Source organism: Salmo trutta, chromosome 24, assembly GCF_901001165.1.
Source record: "Salmo trutta chromosome 24, fSalTru1.1, whole genome shotgun sequence".
Classification (NCBI taxonomy): Eukaryota; Metazoa; Chordata; class Actinopteri; order Salmoniformes; family Salmonidae; genus Salmo; species Salmo trutta.
In genome coordinates this window covers 13,323,840-13,345,204 of record NC_042980.1, presented here as the reverse complement: position 1 = coordinate 13,345,204, position 21,365 = coordinate 13,323,840, and the positions used below count along the sequence as shown (strand labels likewise).

Genomic DNA, 21,365 nt, shown 5'->3' with positions numbered 1-21,365 from the left:
TTATATGAACTATTTCAGTACATACTTCATATCTTGTATGAACTATTTCAGTACATACTTCATATCTTGTATGAACTATTTCTGTACATACTTCATATCTTATATGAACTATTTCAGTACATACTTCATATCTTGTATGAACTATTTCAGTACATACTTCATATCTTGTATGAACTATTTCGATATGAATCATGTTGCAATTAACATTTTAGCTGATCATGTTACAGTGGTTCATTAATGCAATGCGTTTTAGATTAACATACAATTGTATCTGCATTGTAACAGCGTTATTCCTCACCCAGTGTGTTGAAAACGCTGTGTAATACCACATTTACTGGGTTTTGTGTATCGTATTTTGTGAGAATGATGCATTTCCTTTCCATTAATTAATTATCTCTGACGGTAATGAATGTTAATTTGGTCAATCCTAATGAATGATTAACAGTAACAGTCATGCACATGAACAAAGGTGAAAACAGGGAGAGGAAAGAAAAAAAACAATAATTCCTGATCAATGTTCCTTTAAGTCTTCTAACTTGATCACCCACCGTAGGAGGTTTCAGATAGACATGAGCTGCATCCCTGATATGTGGGGGAGTCTAGATGATGTGTGTATCTACGTGCCGTAGCAAGAGTTCAGGGAGGCAGCTGAGCAAAATAATTTAGAATGTCCTACCTGCTGACACAAGGACAAAAGGCGCAGACAGAACATTCTCATATGAGGGAGGAGACAATGGACGTGGCTACACCTGGAAATGCACTGCGGTTGTTTTATCCCTGACCTCTAGAGCACACCGAGGCTGTGTCCCAAATGGCACCCTCGTTCCTATACCGTGCGCTACTTTTGACCAGAGCCCTACAGCCCGATGGGCCCGGTCAAAAATCGGGCACAATATAGCCTAGTAATAGGGTGCCGTTGCGGACGCAGCCTGAGATTGTCAGAGGCTGTTCTTAGGGGCAGACAGAGTCGGGTAGCTATAGCTTTAACTGGGCATTGTAACACTCAGGTAGCGCAATCCCAGCGCTGATGAGCAGCAGCGTGTTCTCACTTAATTCCAGGGCTGGAAACATCTCAAGCAGGAGATTAGTACCTGATCTGATTACAACTACTGTTCTGTCTGTACTCGCTCTCCTCCTTTGTGTTCACCTTGTATGATCTAAATAGCTTGAAGCAATGAACGTGAACAGAGACTAATGTTTGTAGTCTCCTTTCTAGAGACTTGTCTTTATCAGTAAACTGTCTATTTATCTTGCTCATCCTTTTCTTTCAAATGAACAATGCTACATTACCTTGCAAAAACCTTAAGAGATGGAATAAGGAGGGAATGAAAATGGAAAAGCAACACAGAACAATCAAGGGAGGATATTCTTTCCCACAGGCTGCAAGCTATAGGTATTAGCTTTGCACCGCTGAATCAGTGCAGTTATTACCTTGCATTGTGTGAGCTGGAGCTGTCATTGGTCAGAGCGGCACAGCAGCTGAGGCTGGGCTGCCTATGTGTACGAATTCTCTAAAGAACTCAGGAGCTGCTGGAAGTGGCATGGGGAGGTCTGTGGGGAGTGCTCAAGGCTAAATCAATGCATCACTCCAAGGCCCTTGCACATGAATTTGATAGGGCATTGTGGGACTAAGGGTGCCAGGTCCAGATCGTGTGTCTAACCGGGGCCACTCCGAGCCTGCCATCCCAATGGGCTAGAGAGATAACCTCCTCCCTTCAAGGAGCTGTGGAATGATACAAGAGAGATGGAATTGGGGATCTAATGATCAATGTCATGTAATGTAACTAACATCATACTGAAATAAGTATTTAGCCAATACATTTCTGAAGCAAGACAGGCAGGGAATATCAAGCATCTATTTTCCCCAAAGACACATTAGACGATTTTGACAATGCATTACTGTATCCTATGTGTTGTTGTCCACCAATAAACATTGTACACAGAGACTTTAATTATAATGAAATGTGTGTAGTAATTATATAATTACCCTAACAGATCAGTTTCAGATACTGGAATGCTATATTTTGATCACCAGTGCATTACCTATTTATAGCCTAATCATTATAGCCTTGGTTTTCTAGCAATTTCTAATCATACGGGTGAATATATTCGTTCTTCATACTGAAGCTATACATTTCATGTGAAATGCATTGTTCATAATGAAAAGCAAATCAATTATCCAATGTAAACGCAGCCTACCAATACATACTGTCACGTCAATGTTTTTGGAAGCGCTTTGAATTTGCCACCTCTGCTAGAATACATGCGCAGTGCGCCGCGTTATGCCTTCTGTAGAGCAGCTGTCCAGTGTTTGGAATTCCAACATGGCAGAGGCTGTGGTCAGTCTTCATTTGACTTGGAATGGTTTCAAATCGCAAGCAGCCGCGCTTAACCTGAACACCCATTCATCAAGCAAATCCAGTGGATCGATGTTACTCTAATCTTTGAAGCTGCACTGTCACATATACAGGTAAGAGTTAACGTGTCTCTATTTTAGATATGAACAATTAAAAAGAAGCGAAGCGGCACTACGTAAGAGCAAGCGCTTTACGGTATGCCTCTGGAAGCGTTCTCACGCGTCATGCAGAATTGCAGGTTTAGAATCTCCGTGGTAGTCACACATACAGTTATAATGTATTTCAAACATTTTAGATGGGCATTTTCAAATACAGAAGTACTGCGAGGATGTGAAGTTTATGCCACCGCTGAGAATCACCCAGGCGCTTGAGCAATTAATGATTTCAGAATCCATCATTGTGATGAGGGCGATACAAATAGTTTCAAAGTAATTTCCAAGTGAACGCATGTATGATAATCTGAAGATAACAAACTTGCCGCGACAGCTGCTTGTACGAGGTTAATAAATACGTACGTTGACATTGCGCTCTTCGTGGTGACAATTGACTGCATGTAATCTATTATTTAAAGTAAAGGGACATCATGATGCTTTAATCGCTTCCTCTAATGGGGTTGCACAAAATATAGCTATATTTTTATGTCATCATACGAAGCCTCAACAAGGAACAAGGAGAACCGACATAGGCTTTACATTCGTGGTCATGTGTTTTGCCTCTCCACATGCCATCCAAGAGATTTTGTAGTTTTTTTTCCTTCTTTTCTTTTTAATTATATGCATGTAGGTTAAAATGAATACCTGACGAAAGGGCCTACGTTTCAGGCAGTGATATTCGATAGCTGAGAGGAAAAGTGAAAAGCAACCTTTGGAATTCCTCCTCGTGAAAATTCCGATTCTGCTGTTTTCCTTTTCCCTTGTTTTTAGGCTTGAAGACATGATCACTAGCACCGGTATTTATGGTATGTTGGACTATTTCACTTATTGATTACATGATAACTGGGAGACATGTTCCGGTGCGTTTATGGTGTACTGCATGGCTCGTTTTCATGTTGAAAAGTTAAACACTGGATGAGGTTGCAATTTCAGAAATAGTTTTGTTCTAGAAATATCATGTTTATCATGTGGCTGCACTTGATCATATTTGGGATTTGCTATAATGTTATTTTAGTGTATGTGTTCAAAATGAAATGTTAACTAACCTACACTAGTATGCTACTACTAATAATGATAATAATAACAATAGTATAGGAATCGCATAATACTGGAGCTTGACTGATAATAATGATATTAGGCTATTATCAGTTTGACATTGTGTAAATTAGAAGTTTGTGCGTAATTGATCTGTCCTTTTGCATTCAAAATGTCTGGTTTTTGCATACTGTTCCATCTTATCTATTTTTGCATGTGTCCTAAAATGTATGTTCCGGTGTATTGTCCTATTTAATTCACCATTTATCTTTACATGATGTAAAATGCTTCCCCTATCCGCATAAACAAAATGATAGGGAGGGTTTCAGATGAACATCATTTAAAAGTAGTATTTGGGAGTGGGAGACCAGCTCTTATGTCATAGGCAAAGTGATTGCCCGATGAGGGATTTCATCCACGTACGTTACAAGATCTAATGTATTTTCTCTACTGTTTTGCCTGTCTCTGATTGAATTAAACCAACACATTAGGCCACTGGCATTAGCTCCAAATTGAATGGTCATGCAACCAGCATAGTCCAGGGGCTCTTTCCTCATTTAAGACATTCATGCTTATGAAAGTGTTTGGGTTATTAACTCTGTTTTTGTGGTGAAATGAATGGGTAAGTGGCCCATCAAATCTTTACATTTTTACATTTGAGCAGACACTCTCATCCAGAGCGCTTCACAGGAGCAATTAGGGTTAAGTGCCTTGCTCGACAGATGTTTCACCTAGTCAGCTCAGGGATTTGAACCAGCGACCTTTCGTTTACGGACCCATCACTCTTACCAGCTAGGCTGCCTGCTATGTCAACAGTCAACCTACGCACGTGGTATTAATGAGATGTTACTTTGTATATGCCATTTCTGATATGGAGAGTTGATAAATGCTAGTTATTTAATACCAATAAATAACATGCTAGCCTACTGTCATGGCTACGGTCTGCCTCGCAGACAGCAAAAGGTTAGAATTAGAGGAAACGTTTGTGTGTGAACGTTCAGTGCAAGCGTGTATTGTGAAGTAGGCCAACGTGTGAGTTAATCAATAAGGACAATGATCAGCAGCACAACTCCCACATTCTAAAGTGCTGTTTAAGGACCCCTCAAATTAGTCTTGTGTCATGCTGTCTTTTTCACTTTTTAACATTATGGGAAACTTTGCTCATTCTTTATTTTAATATCATAACATTCACATTCAGCATTTACACATTATTTGTCTTCACCCGAATTGGTGAACCTATTTTTATAGTCTACAGGGGCACATATTATGATCCACTGCAATCCACAGCACACGCCACACGTTTTAGCAGTTGTTTGGGGGATTAAATACATTTACTACAGATTCATACTTCACATTATAATATTGACACATGAGGATACATTCTGTTTCAGAACTTCTTGGTTTAGCTGTATGAAGTTTTGATCTTCAAATTGAACACTTGTTTTCTCAATACAGTAATCCAAAATAGTTTTGTTCACACATCTCATTTGCATTTATATGAGAGGGAATTAAATCATCAACAGAGAGCTGAAGTGTGTTTTCATTCCTCTTCAGGAAAATGTACACCACAACCACTTCCATTATGCTGGAGTGTTTTGCTGTAATGTGTTTTCATAAAAGTGGACATGACCATACAGTACATGTGTTTTTTTTTGTATTTGTCACTGCTTTTTCACATGCCTGATGGTTTTAGGCGAAACTAACTATTTGCATTCAGCACTCGCTCTCATGATGTAGCTGTGTGGTTTAAAAACTGTGAATTAAGCGTATCTGCTTTTTTTCAACACATGAACATCTTAGATTTTACATGTCAGTTATGAGTACAGTATTCTTTCATTTGGCTATTAGTAGCTGAGGATAGAAAAGATAAGAATAGATTACTAGGACCTGGCACCGGCGCCATAGGCTGCTGATAGGAGATTTTCTTTAGTCCTGATTGAACCTGTTGGCTTCTCCAGTGTGTGTGGCGAATGCCCTGACAACTCTGTTTATTTCTCATTCGGTTGCACTTCTGATTGTGGTTGACGTGGATCCTCTAGTTGAGTTTTGCGCTGCGCTTGATGACAGATGCTGACCCCTCCCCTTTTCACCACTCTCTTCGCCTTATGCCTGGCATGTTGACGTGTTAGCAGAGTACTTATGAGCAAATACTGTAGCATGGTAGATCATAGCTTTTGATAGCGCGACTACGCTCTGCTACAGACTTATTGTTTTTCATTGCATCCACATTTCTTGCGACACCCTTCATCATTTGGGGTTTTATTATTTAAAGATACAGTATGGAATTGTTTCAATTAGGCAAATTACATTTGCAGTGTATAATTTGCAGTGTATAACATATAGTTAATAACTTTATCATAAATATAGCAAATGTACATGTACACACTCCTGAATAGTTTAAATGCATGTATTGCCATCAGTTTTCTGTGTTGCTTAAACAAATGTATGTCATTTTAAGAATTTTCGTTGTTTCTTGTTTTGAACTTTTCTCTACATTTACAACCCTATCGATTTTGGACAGCATGTATACAAATCATATACCTACAGTTAAGCATGCTGCTGATGAAAGAGGAGTGAAACTAGATAACGTCCTTGAAGTCCTAAAAAAGGCTTAAAGCAGATAAAGCTGTAAGTCTACACCAGCTGTATTTGGCGCAACATTGATTTGATTTGATAGTCCATGCATTTGATCTGAATGGTGCTGAACCAGTGAAATTATATTTTTCATTGTCCATGAAAAGGTATTCTTGACCATTTAGAGTACTGTACAATTGAAATTGTATTCTTCAGCAACCCTTGAGTGAAGAACATAGGATATATATTCTGGATCAACAAGATTGGGATGCTATTCAATATGGTGATCTGTTGTTGCTCAGTTGGTAGAGCATGGCGCTTGTAACACCGGGATAGTGGGTTCAAATCCCAGATCCACCCATGCGTGAAATGTATGCACGTGGGGCTGTATTTCACTTTGGGTAATCATATACCTAGAGTTAAGCATGCTGCTGCTGAAAGAGATGTGAAACTAGATAATACTTTGGATAAAAGCAACTGCTAAATGGCATACAGTGCCTTCAGAAAGTATTCACACCCCTAGACTTTCTCTACATTTTGTTGGGTTACAGCCTGAATTTAAAATTGATTACATTTAGATTTTTTTTGGTCACTGGCCTAAACAGAATACCGCATAATGTCAAAGTGGAATTATGTTTTTAGATTTTTTTAAATCATTTCATTAATAATGAAGAGCTGAAATGTCTTGAGTCAATAAGCATTCATCCCCTGTGTTATGGTAAGCCTAAATAGGTTCAGGAGTAAAAATATGTTTAACAAGTCACATATTGCAGAGTGAAAAGAAGGAAGCCTGTACAGAATAAAATATTCCAAAACATGCACACAGTTTGCAACAAGGCACTAAAGTAATACTCCAAAATAATTTAGCAAAGCAATTCACTTATTGTCCTGAATACAAAGTGGTATGTTTGGGACAAACACATTACTGAGTACCATTCTCCATATTTTCAAGTAGAGGGGTGGCTGCATCATGTTATGGGTATACTTGAAATTGTTAAGGACTGGGGAGTATGTCAGGATAAAAAATTATCAGAATGGGGCTAAGCACAGGTAAAATCCTAAAGGAAAACCTGCGTCAAGTCTGCTTTCCACCAGACACTGGGAGATGAATTCACCATTCGGCAGTACAATGACCTAAAACAAACCCATAATCTTCACTGGAGTTGCTTACCAAGAAGACAGTGAATGTTCCTGAGTGGCCGAGTTACAGTTTTGACTTAAATCTGCTTGAAAATCTATGGCAAGACTTGAAAACAGTTGTCTATCAACAATCAACAACCGTTTGAAAATAATAATGGGGAAATATTGTTCCATCCAGGTGTGCAAAGCTCTTAGAGACTTACCCACAAAGGTGATTCTAACATGTATTGACTCAGGGATGTGAATACTTATGTAAATTAGATATTTCTGTATTTCATTATCAATAAATTAGCATAACTGTCTAAAAACATGTTTTCACTTTGTCATTATGGGGTATTGTGTGTAGATGGGTGAGAGAAAAAAATCAATGGAATCAATTTTGAGTTCTGGCTGTAACATAACAAAAATGTTGAATAAGTCAAGGCGTATGAAAACTCTCTGAAGGAACTTTATATTATTATTATATATGATACCAACACATTCTCTTCTTATTGGAGCAACAAGTCCTCACAAAACATAGAAGGCACTGAGCCTTACGATACTGACATTTCGGTCCCCTCTCATTATGATATAAACCTCAAAATTGTCAGACATGTTGTTTTTTTAGCCAATATTTGAGATACTTTTCACTCTAGCATTTTCATAACCAACACCATGCATGATGATATAGCATACATATACTGTATGTATACACTTTTCTAAGTTAATGCAGATGAATTGTAGAATATAGCTGTTTTGAACACATTCATTCCACCTTGTCAGATGCTTGGGAACCCTGTCCTACAGTAAATAGCAGAGAGCAACCCCTGAAGCAGAATCTAGAGCCATAACATACGCACAAGCTTCTCTGCTCCAAGTATGGAGATCGTAGACTACAGACAGTCCGGTAGAACCATAATGAAGCAGTGGGATTTCACCGGTGTCTGTAGATAGCGTACCTTCCTCCCTCAGAGAGCTACAATATAGGGTGCATTATGATGAAGTGAGGCCTCGAATTGGCTTCAGTGGAAGATGTGAACAGAGCCATTTCCTGTGACATGGTGTGTGTATGAATAAGGCTGACAGTTTTTATTGTCCTTTAATAGTGACAATTAAAGTGAGCTTGTGACTAACTTAAGTAACTTCTGTGTAAACACCCCCTGGGAGGTCGGTGGGGCTGTTGTAAAATTGATAACACGCTCATCCGTACTGACGGATACATTTGTCAGCAACTGTAACAAATCCCATTTAGTCTCTCCCCGTCTCAATTCTAGACAAAGCCTTGTGCAAACGAAACCAGTACAAGGTTGTCGTCTTTAAGCAAATATGTTAAGTGTTGTCTTTCGTGCTTTTCGTCTGGAAAGCGAGGGAGAGCCCAAGGGAGTGAGACTCATACAAATAGAACAAATCCCATCTCTTCTCAGAGCAGCATCCCCCTCTTCTCTCTACCTCTCCCTCTCTCTCTCTCTCTCTCTCTCTCTCTCTCTCTCTCTGTCTCTTTCGTCTCCCTCATGGCAGCTTGCTATGTTATCTTTGTGTGTGTCTCGGTGCGCTGACAATTTCTCCAGTGATCTAAGTTGGGGTGCATTAGAAAGTGGAAACAGCTGTCTGTCGCTATACTGAGAGACGTGTGTGCTCTACTGCAAAGACGAAGGATCATGAATCCTTGACATCCTCCCCTCCCATCCCTTCTACCATCTCATTTAGACACAGGGACTGTCTGCTCACTGGGTTTTTTTGGGGGGGTTCTGACTGACAGCACAGCATAGACATTTTCTAAAATGCATGTGTGTCCATTATCAGTTGCTTGTGCTTCCACTTCATATCTCCTTCCTTCTGCCCTGTTCTCTTATTTATGCACACTTTCTGGATCTAAAGACATACGTTTCTATTGAGATCCTTAATAAGGGTAATACACTCACACAGGGATAACACTGGACATCAACTGACTCCGTTATCGTACACTCGGCTTCATATCCAATACATGTGGGTTAGTTTAGGCTACTTCTTATTGGCTATTGTGTTACTTCCATAAACTCATAGTGGTATTCGTTTGGTCTTAAAAGGCACTAAGTCCATTCCTTTTGAAGCCCTTGTCTTTAAGGGCTTTAACCCCAACTCAGATATATGCTTGACATTTACTGTACATGTTGTGGAAAGAGCAGCGTTTTTCCAAACGGTTGCTTTATTCAACCTTTTCTGAAGATTAGTAGTTGACTGTTGTGTTTAGTGTATTTAGAGCCAGATTACCTCTAACCTTGCCCTCACCTTAACCCTAGCCATCACACTTAAAACCATAACCAGTGGCTATAGAAAATAGCAAAACGAGGAACATTTGCACATGGAATTGTATTATGCGTACATCCTTCAAGAGAATAGTACGAATGATATCTTTTTAGGCGTGATACCAGGTAGCAGTCAGTCAATAACACATAAATTGTTTGACTGACCGACATGTTAGTCTGCATAACCTCCTCCGTCCTGATCTTTTATATAGATGTTACTATTAAACAGTATATTGAGCGTATTATTTAGTGACCGGTAATAACTTCAAATGATTTCAAAATTCCTACCGCAAAATTCCTCACTCAGGCCATGTATGTCATACGGGTCATTTAAATCCTTTAAATGTATCATAACGTCAAAGCCCTTTTCTTTCCATTTGAAACAATGAAATGTAGGTTTTGTTTCATCTCCTTCACGTAAGCCCGTCTCTGTCTCTCTGCACTCATAAAGAGTGGAGGCAGCACAGAGCCTATTGGGGATTGGTTAGAATAGACAATCCCCAGGTGTACAAAACTAGGTTTAGCGATAATGCTTTTCATCTGGACTTGTTGGAGATTCATGTGCATTCATAGATTTGTCACAGTATTGATCATACCTCCAGTGACAGTGAGAGAGACATTTGCCTAAATCACTGAGGTCCTCATTATACTGTTTACATTTTAATTAGACATGCTAAACTTTTGATTTCTAATGGCCATAATGATTGGAGATTTTCTCCTCTTTAGTTCAAGGGAGGCAGAGGCTCCATGCTGAGCATACAGTTATACTGTAATGGCAGGAGGAGCATTTTCTCTGGTGACAGCTCACCGTGCTAGGAAATAGTTCATTTTTTTTAAAGGCCCAGTGCAGTCAACATTTTATTTTTGTATCATATTGTACAACATCTGATGAGACTAACAACATAAAAGTCAGATTGTTTTAATCAGTTTCATTTCCTGATAGTTGCTGGTTGAAAGTACAATCTACACAGGACCTAATCAGCAGGTTTGCATGGTCTCTTAAACATGTTTGGGCTAGGGAAATGATTGTCAAATTGTTATCATATCAAGAAATACTCAAATAAGTTTGATATTTTTCAAATTACAGTACATTCTTATGTATTAAACGTTTTGCTCTTGCAAGGACTTGTATAGATGACTGGATGTGGCTCCTTAAAGCAGATCTTGCCATGTGAGGTAGCCAATGGGATGGCAGGAAATGTCAGACACTCAAGGATTCTATTCAACAAATTCTACAATTTCATGATTTTCAAAATTAGGGACATTTAAAAAAAAATGTTAGAGTTTATCATTCTGTTCTTGAGTATGTAGCTTAACATTGGACAACCTTGGGGGAAAAAAGTGAAGCGCTTTTTCCTGCTTCAAGGTGTTTCCTTGCGTAATGCTTTTAGAGTTTTCTATAGCATCTGAAGTACCTCACAGGAGGATAAGAGAATATGTTACTGTATTGAAATTCCACTTGTCTTCTCACAAAACACATGCCTAATCTTTTGAGCGAGGCCACCATCCTTGGTAGCCTCCAAGCCCATGTATTCAACAAGTGTGGAACAGAACACATACTCTACTCAAGATTCAGGTCAAAGCTTCCAATTAACATTTTGTCTCTTTTCAGAGCTAGGGTAAATCTAAGATCACGCAATAGTTAACATTCTTTTATTTACTATAATATCCTCCTTGAGTGTTTGAAATTCATTGTATTATTCCAAGTTCATATTATTTTCTAGTCTCTTCATCTTGGTAAACTTTGTGTTGAATTGCAATTGGGAACATGGAAGGAGTCTGTATGTGCTGTAATTCAGCCTCCATAATCATAATTTGTAAAATGCCAGGTTGATTTCTTTTAATTAGAGATTTTGCCACAAAAGACATTAGTAGCTGTACAGCTTCTTACTGACTATACCAGAATAGATTCACATAATGACACAGTAATTGTGTAATTACTGTATTGAAATTAATGTCTCAATAAAGTTATACATTAATATTCAAGAGACTAGGCATGCGTTTCCGTGAATCTGAAAGTCAATGTTTTAGCTGCTTTTCTGTCTTGGAAATTCCTTCTGGAATGATGAATAGAGTCATCACTTTGACTGGTTAATTGTCTCAAATTGATATTTTGATGTTTCACTAAAGAACACATAAAAGAAGTCAAATCTTAATTAGGATGATGATCATAGGGAGACGCGCTATCGGTGGTGCTCGCTAACTTCACAGTGATTCATTCATCCTCGGCGGAATTGTGTGGCTGACAGGTTGGCTGGGTGCCATGGACTGGCAGAGAGAACCTTGAGTGCCGGGGAGAGGATGGGTCTGAGGCCTGTCTGCAGGAGAGGAGAGCGGGCGAGGAGAGAGGAGAGGAGAAGAGAGGGGCTAGTACACTGCCATGGAGGTTTAAGGCGTCAGGCTGCGGCGGGCAGGCAGGCGGGCAGGCTGAGTGTGTCTGCGGTGTCAGTGACGTGATGATATCAACCGGTGCAGGGGTGAGTGAGTGCTACTGGCCGTGGCTGGGGGGGGGCTACACTACGTAGTGTGATTATCTCATCCTGCCTTCTGCACTGGAGCGCGCCGCCAGATGGCCAAGAGACAAACTGCAGACAACCCTGGCTCATCCTAGTCTTTTTCAAGGCAAATGTCCTACTTCCTGGTTTTCTATTCGAGTTTAGACCAGGCTGCCTAGTTAAATAAAGTACACAATGAAACAAATGCTTGTGTCTAAAGTTAGTGTTCTGAAACGGAAAATATTAGCACCGAGAACAAAGTGGTGCATTTCATGAAAGCAGAAACGTTTCGCATGAGCAGATGAAAAGCAGCCTATTTGTTGCCTGTTGATTGATATTGCTTATTTGGTAGACCAGCAGCAGCAATATATTACTGAACAGTATAATGATCATCCTCAAAAGACTGGAGATGTATTTTATTGGTTAGGATGTTGCAAACATCATCCCTCTTACTAACCACCTTCTTCACCCCAAGAAAATAGTTTAAGGTGACCCTATTTCTAGCCACAAAGGTACAATATGTTTGGTTTCAAATTAACTTAAAATGAGTTTCCATAAAGTTCATTTCAGCTCCTGCACAATACAAACACTCACTGTTGCACAGGGATGTTTGTTTTAATACAACGGGTGGGTCTAATCCTGAATGCTGATTGGTTAACACGGTTTGTAAATACTGTACATGTAGAATGAATAATTCCCCACTGTGAAACCTTTGACCCTATCAATGTCCTGTGCTCAAATTGTGTGGACTAGGTGTGGAGAGACGCAAAGCCAATATATGTGATCAGATATCTAAAGTTACATGGAATACCATGAGTCCTTTGTCTCTCTCAGCCACAAGTAGACCATCCCATTGGAAATGGATAGCCATGGAAAGGCTTGTTTTGCGTGTGGCCTATTTGACGTTCCCTCTTAGTGTCCACATGGAATTAGATTCATTTAAACCAGGGAAAAAAAAGAGTCCTCATAAAGAGTTCAGCATCATCCTGGAGCTTTATGAGGGCTGACACCTCTTTTGTGTTCATTATCGGGAAATCACCTCAGGGATTAGTGTTGACTTTGCATGGTCTAAAATAGCTGTTACAGAGCACTGTTCCATGCTCTCTGGTTCACTTAGATTCCTGGGCTCGGGGGAGGGAGGTGGAAATACCCAATCAACGTTTTGCTGAGAAACCTTAAACATTGTATTAATTCTGTCTGTTTCGAAAAGGGAATCAAGTCAGCTAAAGCCTATATTGGCGGTCTATCCCTCTCTAGTATGTTCTGACCTTTATTCTAGTTAAGCTGGTGCCTGGAGGAAAGTATGGACTCTGAGGAGACTTCGGTACAAACGAATGCCCCCTTCCGGAGAGTGGTTACCCATATTATATTGATCTCATGTTCTCTGATATTGTTCATATTTTGAGGAAGGAGGAACATGATATTGAGTCTGGTTAGTTGACTAACCATCGAATTACTGGAACTGACCAGCTGTCAGTGATTGGCACCCCAAAGTCAGCAGTACATACTGTATCGCTAAATCAAAATGTTCCCTTCCAGTCCCGGAGCTCGAGTGTCCTTCCTCTTTAGGCAAGGTTATATTATTCAAGTACTTACCACTCACGTAACTTCACTACCGTTTCCAAGACTAAGTATGACCTAGGTTTCTTTGTTTTGAAATGTGATATTTAAATGTAACGAAGGGAAAAAGTGTTAATTATTTTGGAATAAAACAGGAATTAGTCACCAAAGCGGGTTCTTAATCAAGAACTATTTCTAGCCAAAATATGATCATATTATATTTATGGGACATTTATTCAATTTTTATCACAACACTTAGCCCATGTAGATTTAGCTCTATGCCAAACCCTGACTGAATCTGCACCCCCACATATTTAACCGTATCCCCAGAGCCCTCAGCCACCCCTGATGTTTCCATTATTCACTCCAAAAGTTTCATGTAGTATGGGAGGCTGGGGGGGGGGGGTGATTTTCTTTGGTCTGACTAAATGTATCTAGAGCAAAGTCACTGCTTTATGCAAAATTTGCTCTGCCTTGGGAGGCAGCGGTTGCATGTAGGAGGAGTGAGTGATTGGACAGGGGATGAGGCATGTATGGTGGCAGGCTGTGTGTGCCTGTCAATCTGTCACCCAGGCCTAATATTCATCCCTAGAGATACCTGGGGGAGACCCCACCAGCACCCAGTCTGCCTCAGCTGCCGGCCACGCGGTGACAACAGCTTCCCACAGAGAGGGGAAGTGTCATTGTATATATGTAAACTAGTGACAGATGACCGGAGACATGCGGTCCGTAGACACTAGGGCTGAAAGTAAACTAGACTGCTTGTTTGCCTCTCTCTCCCCTTATCCCTCTCCGTCCTGGACTAAAGAGACAAAACATCAAGCTCCACAACCATGGTGGAATACATTGACAACAAAGTCAAAGATATGAATAAAAAGGATGCAAATCATTTGGCATGAAAGTGGCATACTACATGTGGGGGCTTGTGTTTCTTTTTGAAAGGCCTTTGCTAATAATTGCAAAGGAGTGAAGATTTTGTGTGTAGGCCTTCAGGCAGCTTTTCTAGGTCACTGAGGTTATGAAGGTCAGTGTTACACTCCCAGCAGCCTTACTTCAACCCTCACTCTGGAAATAGAACATGCAACGTCACATCGAGCCAGAAAGGATGTGGATTCCAGGCCTCAGTGGCCAGAGGCTGCACATGTGGAATCTGCTCGGGTATTTGACCTGAGTGTTTGAAACTTGGAATGCTCCCTATGGGTTGTTGTTATTTCATGCATACCCAAATGAACAGCTCGGTGATAGCCTTGTGCAGAGCGTTCGCGTATTGTAGAGACTTACTGTTGACTATTCATCAAGGGGACTCGTAAGCCTACCAGCCAAAAGCAGATTTGCTAAACATTATGCACACTAGCTGCAAGAGAGCCAAAATGGAATGAATAAATCAGAAACGTGTTATGAGGGAAATATTATCTGTAAAACATTGCCCTTTTGTAGGCTAGTCATCAGGATACAACAGACTATTCTCACCATAACAAGTTTTCAGTCTGAACAACAGAAGATGGGCTTTTAAGACTGTTTATAGCCCAGTGAGTGCTGGGTCAGGGATGATGGTAAATACGGAATGGGGTAGTGGACATAAATCTTCTTGATAAAGCAATAAGGCCCGAGAGGCCATGGTATCTCATGAAAATGGGTATTGCTACGGGGCGTTGTTAGACACTGAGTAACATTAACAATATACTGTATCATGGCCCCCAGTGCATTATCGCTTTATTAAAACCCGTCCACCCACATTTCCATGAAAGAAAGGTGATCAAATGTTTCACGAAGATCCTGCCGCAAATCACTGTTCAGTTACTAAGCAACAGTACTAACAATACACCACCGTAGGACGGTAATATGTAGGAGCGCAGAGTTTAAACAATGGCTCATGAAACCCCATAATTTCCCCATGAATACAACCTCATTGCCCACTACCATTCTCACAAAAATCATTGTAGAAAGAGTAACTAGCAAGCTTCAATTTTGCTATCACAATTTGTATTTGTGGCAAAATCAAATCAAACAGCAGTGAACTGTTCCAATATTGTCAAAACTCTCTCAAATAACTTATTTACAATAAGGTAAACTTCTAGTGCTGTTTTACTGGTCAGCTTAATATTATGGTTTGGAATGAATCACCATTAATTAATGAGGAGACATCTGTTGCAACCAACATAAATGGACCTGCACAGCATTGTCTTTTGCATGAACTTTTTCTGCATTTGATCATTCTTAAAATATGATTGCACCACATGATGGCTTAGGCTCACTTAGACTCGGAGCCATGTGTCTTTACTGTATGAGCGAAGCATCTGATGTCTGTGTCTGCCGGTGGAAAAAATCCATCAGCTCTGATGAGATCCTGCACCTTAGAGCATACCCATGCCAACCTATTTATTTTAAGCCCAAAGACTGATATTGTGCTATTTTTAGTTCCACACAATGCAAAGAGACAATTCACATTTGAGCAATGGGTGGGTGACCTTAGGTTGTGTATATTGATTGGGATTTGTTTCTTAATAGAATTGTGTCTAATTAATTCGATTTTAATTGGGAGAAAGCAGAACATGCAAATGCAGCACATTCTGATTCAATCGTTATTTAAACTGCGTAAAAAATTGTACATCAGCGTCTACTTAATGGAATATCGTTGTTCTTTGTTGCGCTTTGTATTGCGCTTTAAGTAGTAATCAGAACAGGTCATTCTGGTATGGTGGAACAATATATATCTAATGGGTTAAGGATAAATTAGACATTAGAAAGACATCTGTTTTAGAACTGCTTTGTCTTTTAATTATCATCGATGACCATCATTCCCTTTACCATATCTGTTTTAAGCCCAAATGCAGGGACGTCAGAAATGAACTTTCACCTCAGTCATTTCACAATTTGTAAAGGAATGTTTTGGAATAATTCATTCTACTGGGCTTCTTGGCTCATTTCCTCAAAATCACTGTCCTCTTAGCGGGCCGCCCCCTCCCTGTCATCAGCACCGCCCACACTGGTTTGCACTGGGCCTCACTAGACACCATGTCAATGCTCCAGCCACCATCAGCCACCACCAGCAACCCAATCAGCAGTTTACTGCCAATGGCCTCCATTTCTGCCCATTAGGCTGACCAATGACCAATGTTAACCAGTGAAGCTTATTGTAAATGTGTACTACGCTAGTGTGCTGATGCCCCTCTGGTTCCTGTTACAGTAACTCACCCACTGGGCAAAAACAGGTTGAATCAACGTTGTTTCCACGTCCTTTCGACCCAAAAATCAATGTGATAACGTTGAATTAACGTGGAAAACTGATTGGATTTGCAAAAAATCATCAACTTAAAGGGCATTTCGTCTTTTTTTCAATCAACTTTTAACCTATATGCAATGATATGGTGATTTCTTTGTTGTTGATTCCACGTTGAATTCACGTTGGTTGACAACTTACCCAAATGTAAATCAAAACTTGACGTTGAAAAAACATCTGTGCCCAGTGGGCAGAGATCCCAGTTCCATGGTTTAAATTATCCCAGATTCTTTCCTGAGATAAAACTATAAATTCTACAATATTCTGGATTCTCTTGAGATTTTGCAGAAAGCTTTTGGCAAAAAACACCCCAATTTGTATTGATTGGCCACTTGATTAATGTAGCGTTCTAGTGATGAGAAGTCATGGAAGATGAACAGCCCTGAAGCGCATCATTCATTTTTGGCCCGACGTTTAGTTCGAGGGAGGCACACAGTGTGCCCGTTAAAGTCAAATGTGTTTATACTGCTTATCACCGCATGTTTGTTAGTTTGCAAGCTGCTTGTTGTCTCCTCTTTGCTCAACTCAGCTTTTGTCTTCTCAATTGCATTAGTTTAGAGATGTATTTTGTCTCGGTTGCCAATCAATACTGAGATGACAACTGAATCCAGGCAGTGAGAACTCATACACAGATAAATAGATCTGTCTGAATCAGGGGGTCCTAAGGACCATCCAGCACAATGGGACTGCCAAGATTTACTGAGGCTATGATGTTTTCTCCATCAAACTTCTGACTAGCTTTGTTAGAAACTTTATTTGTCTCTCCACTGAATAGCCGTGATATATTTTCTCGGCTGTAGGACTTTAACTATATCCACAACAAAACAACAGAGCAGATTGAAAATTACGTAAATGATAGGAGGTAAAAAAAAACAGTGAACTGAGTGATATATAGTACACGTAGTAATCAGATTCTATGGAAGTGTAACTGTACTGCCCTCGCCACAGAGCACTTACTGGGCAGTGTGTGCCGGTGGGCGAACCAATCTCCCAGACAGCTCTCTCCTTGTAAAAGTTCCCCTTTATAGTTTCCCTACTTCACTTCAGTAACTTTATTACAGTATAGCTGAGAGATTTCTATTTCATATTGACCTAAGATTGCTTCAGTTGTCTCATTTCACCTTTTGTCTGGCTTGTGTTGGAGAAATGACCTTCCTCCACACCGGCAGTCGATAGTGACCATGCAGTAGAATGCTTCAGGGAAAGTTAGTTACGGTGACAGACAAAGTTCCTTTCTTGGTTCGTTTAATCAAATAGTTTCAATTAGTCTTCTATTGAAAACTGTAATTGTTCTATAGATAGGAGGTAATTGAATAAAACAATAGCCTTGTCTTCTTTTGTGTAAAAGACAACCATTTTATTGTTACTTTTATTGCTGGCCCGTCTCTATCAATGTCTGTTCAAAGGCCTCTTGATAGATGTACTTTCTGTCATTTCTGCATGAGTTTGATAGAAGTAATTCCCCCTTATAAGTGAACTGTGCCGAGTTGTATCGTCCGTGGGCCTAGTTATGTTGGATTCATTTTTCCTTCGTAGAAGATAGGATCTATTCCAGCGTTATTAAACTACGGGGATGCCTTTTTCCTTACGGAAGAGCTGAGTTCACTGCAAGAAAACAGAAAAAGTATTCCCCTAGTAGAGGAAAGGTGAGTTACAAACAGTGTGGATGGAGTTGTGCAGCGGAGAGAAAGGGAGATGCTGACCAGGGGTTGTTACTTTAGTCTTTAAAGTGTGTTTGTGTTTGCAGAGCACCTAGCAGAGAAAGAGCACACCCCAGACTGGCCCTAGAGTGAGGAGACGTCCTGAAATTTAGACATCCACTGCTGAAATGTCTGTCACCATAGCCTTCAGAAAGTATTCACACCCTTTGACTTTTTCTTCATTTTGTTGTGTTACAGTCTGAATTTAAAATGGATACAATTTGGATTTCTTGTCACTGGCCGACACCCAATACCCCAAAATGTCAAAGTGGAATCATGTTTTTCGAATTTCTTACAAATTCATTAAGAATGAAAGAAAAGCCGAAATGTCTTGAGTCAATAAGTATTCAACCCATTTGTTATGGCAAGCCTAAATAAGTTCAGGAGTCAAATCTGCTTAACAAGTCACATAATAAGTTCCATCAACTCACTCTGTGTGCAATACTAATGTTTAAGATGATTTCTGAATGACTACCTCCTCTCTCTACCCCACAGTCGAGCAGTGAATTACAAACACAGATTCAACCACATAGGCCAGGGAGGTTTTCCAATGCCTCTCAAAGAAGGGCACCTATTGGTAGATGGGTAAAAAAAAGCAGACATTGAATATCCCTTTGAGCATGGTGAAGTTATCATTAATTACACTTTGGATGCAAGTGTCCTTCCTAACTCAGTTGCCGGAAAGGAATGAAACAGCTCAGGGATTTCACCATGAGGCCAATGGTGACTTTAAAATAGTTACAGAGTTTAATGGATGTGATAGGAGAAAAATGAGAATGGATCAACGACATTGAAGTTACTCCACAATACTAACCTAAATGACAGAATAAATAGAAGGAAGCCTGTACAGAATTAAGATATTCAAAACATGCATCCTGTTTGCAACAATGCACTAAAGTAATACTGTAAAAAATGTGGCAAAGCAATTCACTTTTTGTCCTGAATACAAAGTGTTATGTTTGGGGCAAATCCAATACAATACATTATTGAGTACCATTCTCCATATTTTCAAGCATAGTGGTGGCTGTATCATGTTATGGGTATGCTTGAAATCGTTAAGGACTGGGGAGTTTTTTGGGATAAAAAATAAATGGAATAGAGCTAAGCATAGGCAAAATATTAGAGGAAAACCTGGTTCAGTCTACTTTCCACCGGACACTGGGAGATGAATTCACCGTTCAGCAGGACAATAACCTAAAACACAAGGCCTAAATCTACACTGGAGTTGCTTACCAAGAAGACAGTGAATGTTCCTGAGTGGCCCAGTTACAGTTTTGACTTAAATCTGCTTGAAAATCTATGGCAAGACATGAAAATGGTTGTCTAGCAATGATCAACAACCAATTTGACAGTGCTTGATGAATTTTGAAAATAATAATGTTCAAATGTTGCACAGTCCAGGTGTAGAAAGACTCTAACATGTGGCACAGGGGGTTGAATACTTATCTAATCAAGATATATTAGTGTTTTACACATGTTACAATTGTTCTTCCACTTTGACATTACAGAGTATTTTGTGTAGATAGCTGCATTATTATTTTTTTTAAAGTTGACTGTTTGAATAGCACAAGTAGATTAGAAATTTGTTAGTCTGCCAAGACCGTATGCTGCTACCATTCTGGCCCATTTCCATGACCTGTCTTCCTAGGCTTACCGTAGAGTTAGTCAGGGGCCTTGAAACAGAGCAGTGCGATGCCTGGTGGTGGTCAAACCTATCATTGTTTACCCAGCGCCTTGTAAACAAAAATCCATACACTCTTTCCTGCAGATTGGTGTTTTACATCAACATTGCGCTGGCAGGAATCAGATTATTAACAGTTTTAGTCCGTTGTAAAGTCTAGTGGGTGGAAGTGTGAAGTAATCACAGTAGTGAATCGGACCAGTGAACAAGGAAATCTGTTCATTTCCAATGGGGCCGGCCTATTGGTTTGTGAATCAACTGACTGGCTCCTCGTGTCATTAAACCGCTGAGATGCAGTAAAAAATCTGATAAGTGATAAATGTGTTAAACACCCAGAATACTTTCTTCCTCCTCGTTTTTTTCTCTTTATTGAAGACATCCTTATGGGGATAGGACTTTTGGGACTGGGAATGGGGACGTCGGGGAAGAGTGTGGATTTTGGTCAATGAGCCTTAGTGTAGCAAGGTCGCCATCCTCAGCTCCTCTCCTTTGAAGTGTGTAAGAGATCCCATGGGAGGGATGGAGTACCCATCCTTGAACAGAGTTTGCGGAGACTTGCAAAACCCCTGCTTACATTTTTTTTATGTTCTCTACGGTTAAGCAGAGCACATTTGAAACAATAACTAGTATTCTATAATTCTTCAGCTTCGCCATTTGAATTGTATCATACTGTAAGCCTAATTGTATTATTTTCCATACAAGAACATTGGATTGTTCTCAGTTTCTGCATTGAGGGCTGTTGATTTGCATGTCTGAGGATTTAACTGTACTTAAGACTTGTAATCGAATAGGTTGCCTTGCGTGTCTCTCGGCCTCAATAGTCATGGTTTAATGAGCATCGCTTGGACAGAACAATGACGGCTCAGAAACACTCTCAACCCCATGATTTTGTATTACGGTTAATCAGAAAATGGCAAATGCAAGACACTTGTTTCTTTCAAAAGCCTATAAAATGAAACTAATCGTCATTGCATAATTCAAAGTAGAAGTACTGTTCACATTTGGCACATTGAACCATCCTCTGCTCACATACATTGGAACAACCCATTTGATGCCTCTAAGCTCCGGTGAGTTTGTTTACAAATGACAGATCAATATGTTATTATTATACTCTCTGTAGTTCAGAT

General features: G+C 39.9%; 1 protein-coding gene across 3 annotated transcripts in view; it reads left to right on the top strand.

Annotated features, from left to right (window-relative positions):
- Nucleotides 1–2,338: 2,338 nt before the first annotated feature.
- LOC115160721 (fidgetin) overlaps nt 2,339–21,365 on the top strand; it is a 36,598-nt gene continuing 17,571 nt past the window's right edge. Inside the window, exons 1-2 of one of the 3 annotated variants that reach the window (XM_029711041.1) lie at nt 2,339–2,470; nt 3,281–3,315. In XM_029711041.1, coding sequence (XP_029566901.1) covers nt 3,291–3,315 — 25 coding nt within the window. In that variant the 5' untranslated portion in view covers nt 2,339–2,470; nt 3,281–3,290. Of the gene's footprint in view, nt 2,471–3,006; nt 3,316–21,365 lie in introns of those variants that run through there. The other 2 variants (XM_029711043.1, XM_029711042.1) reach the window with 2 other exon arrangements.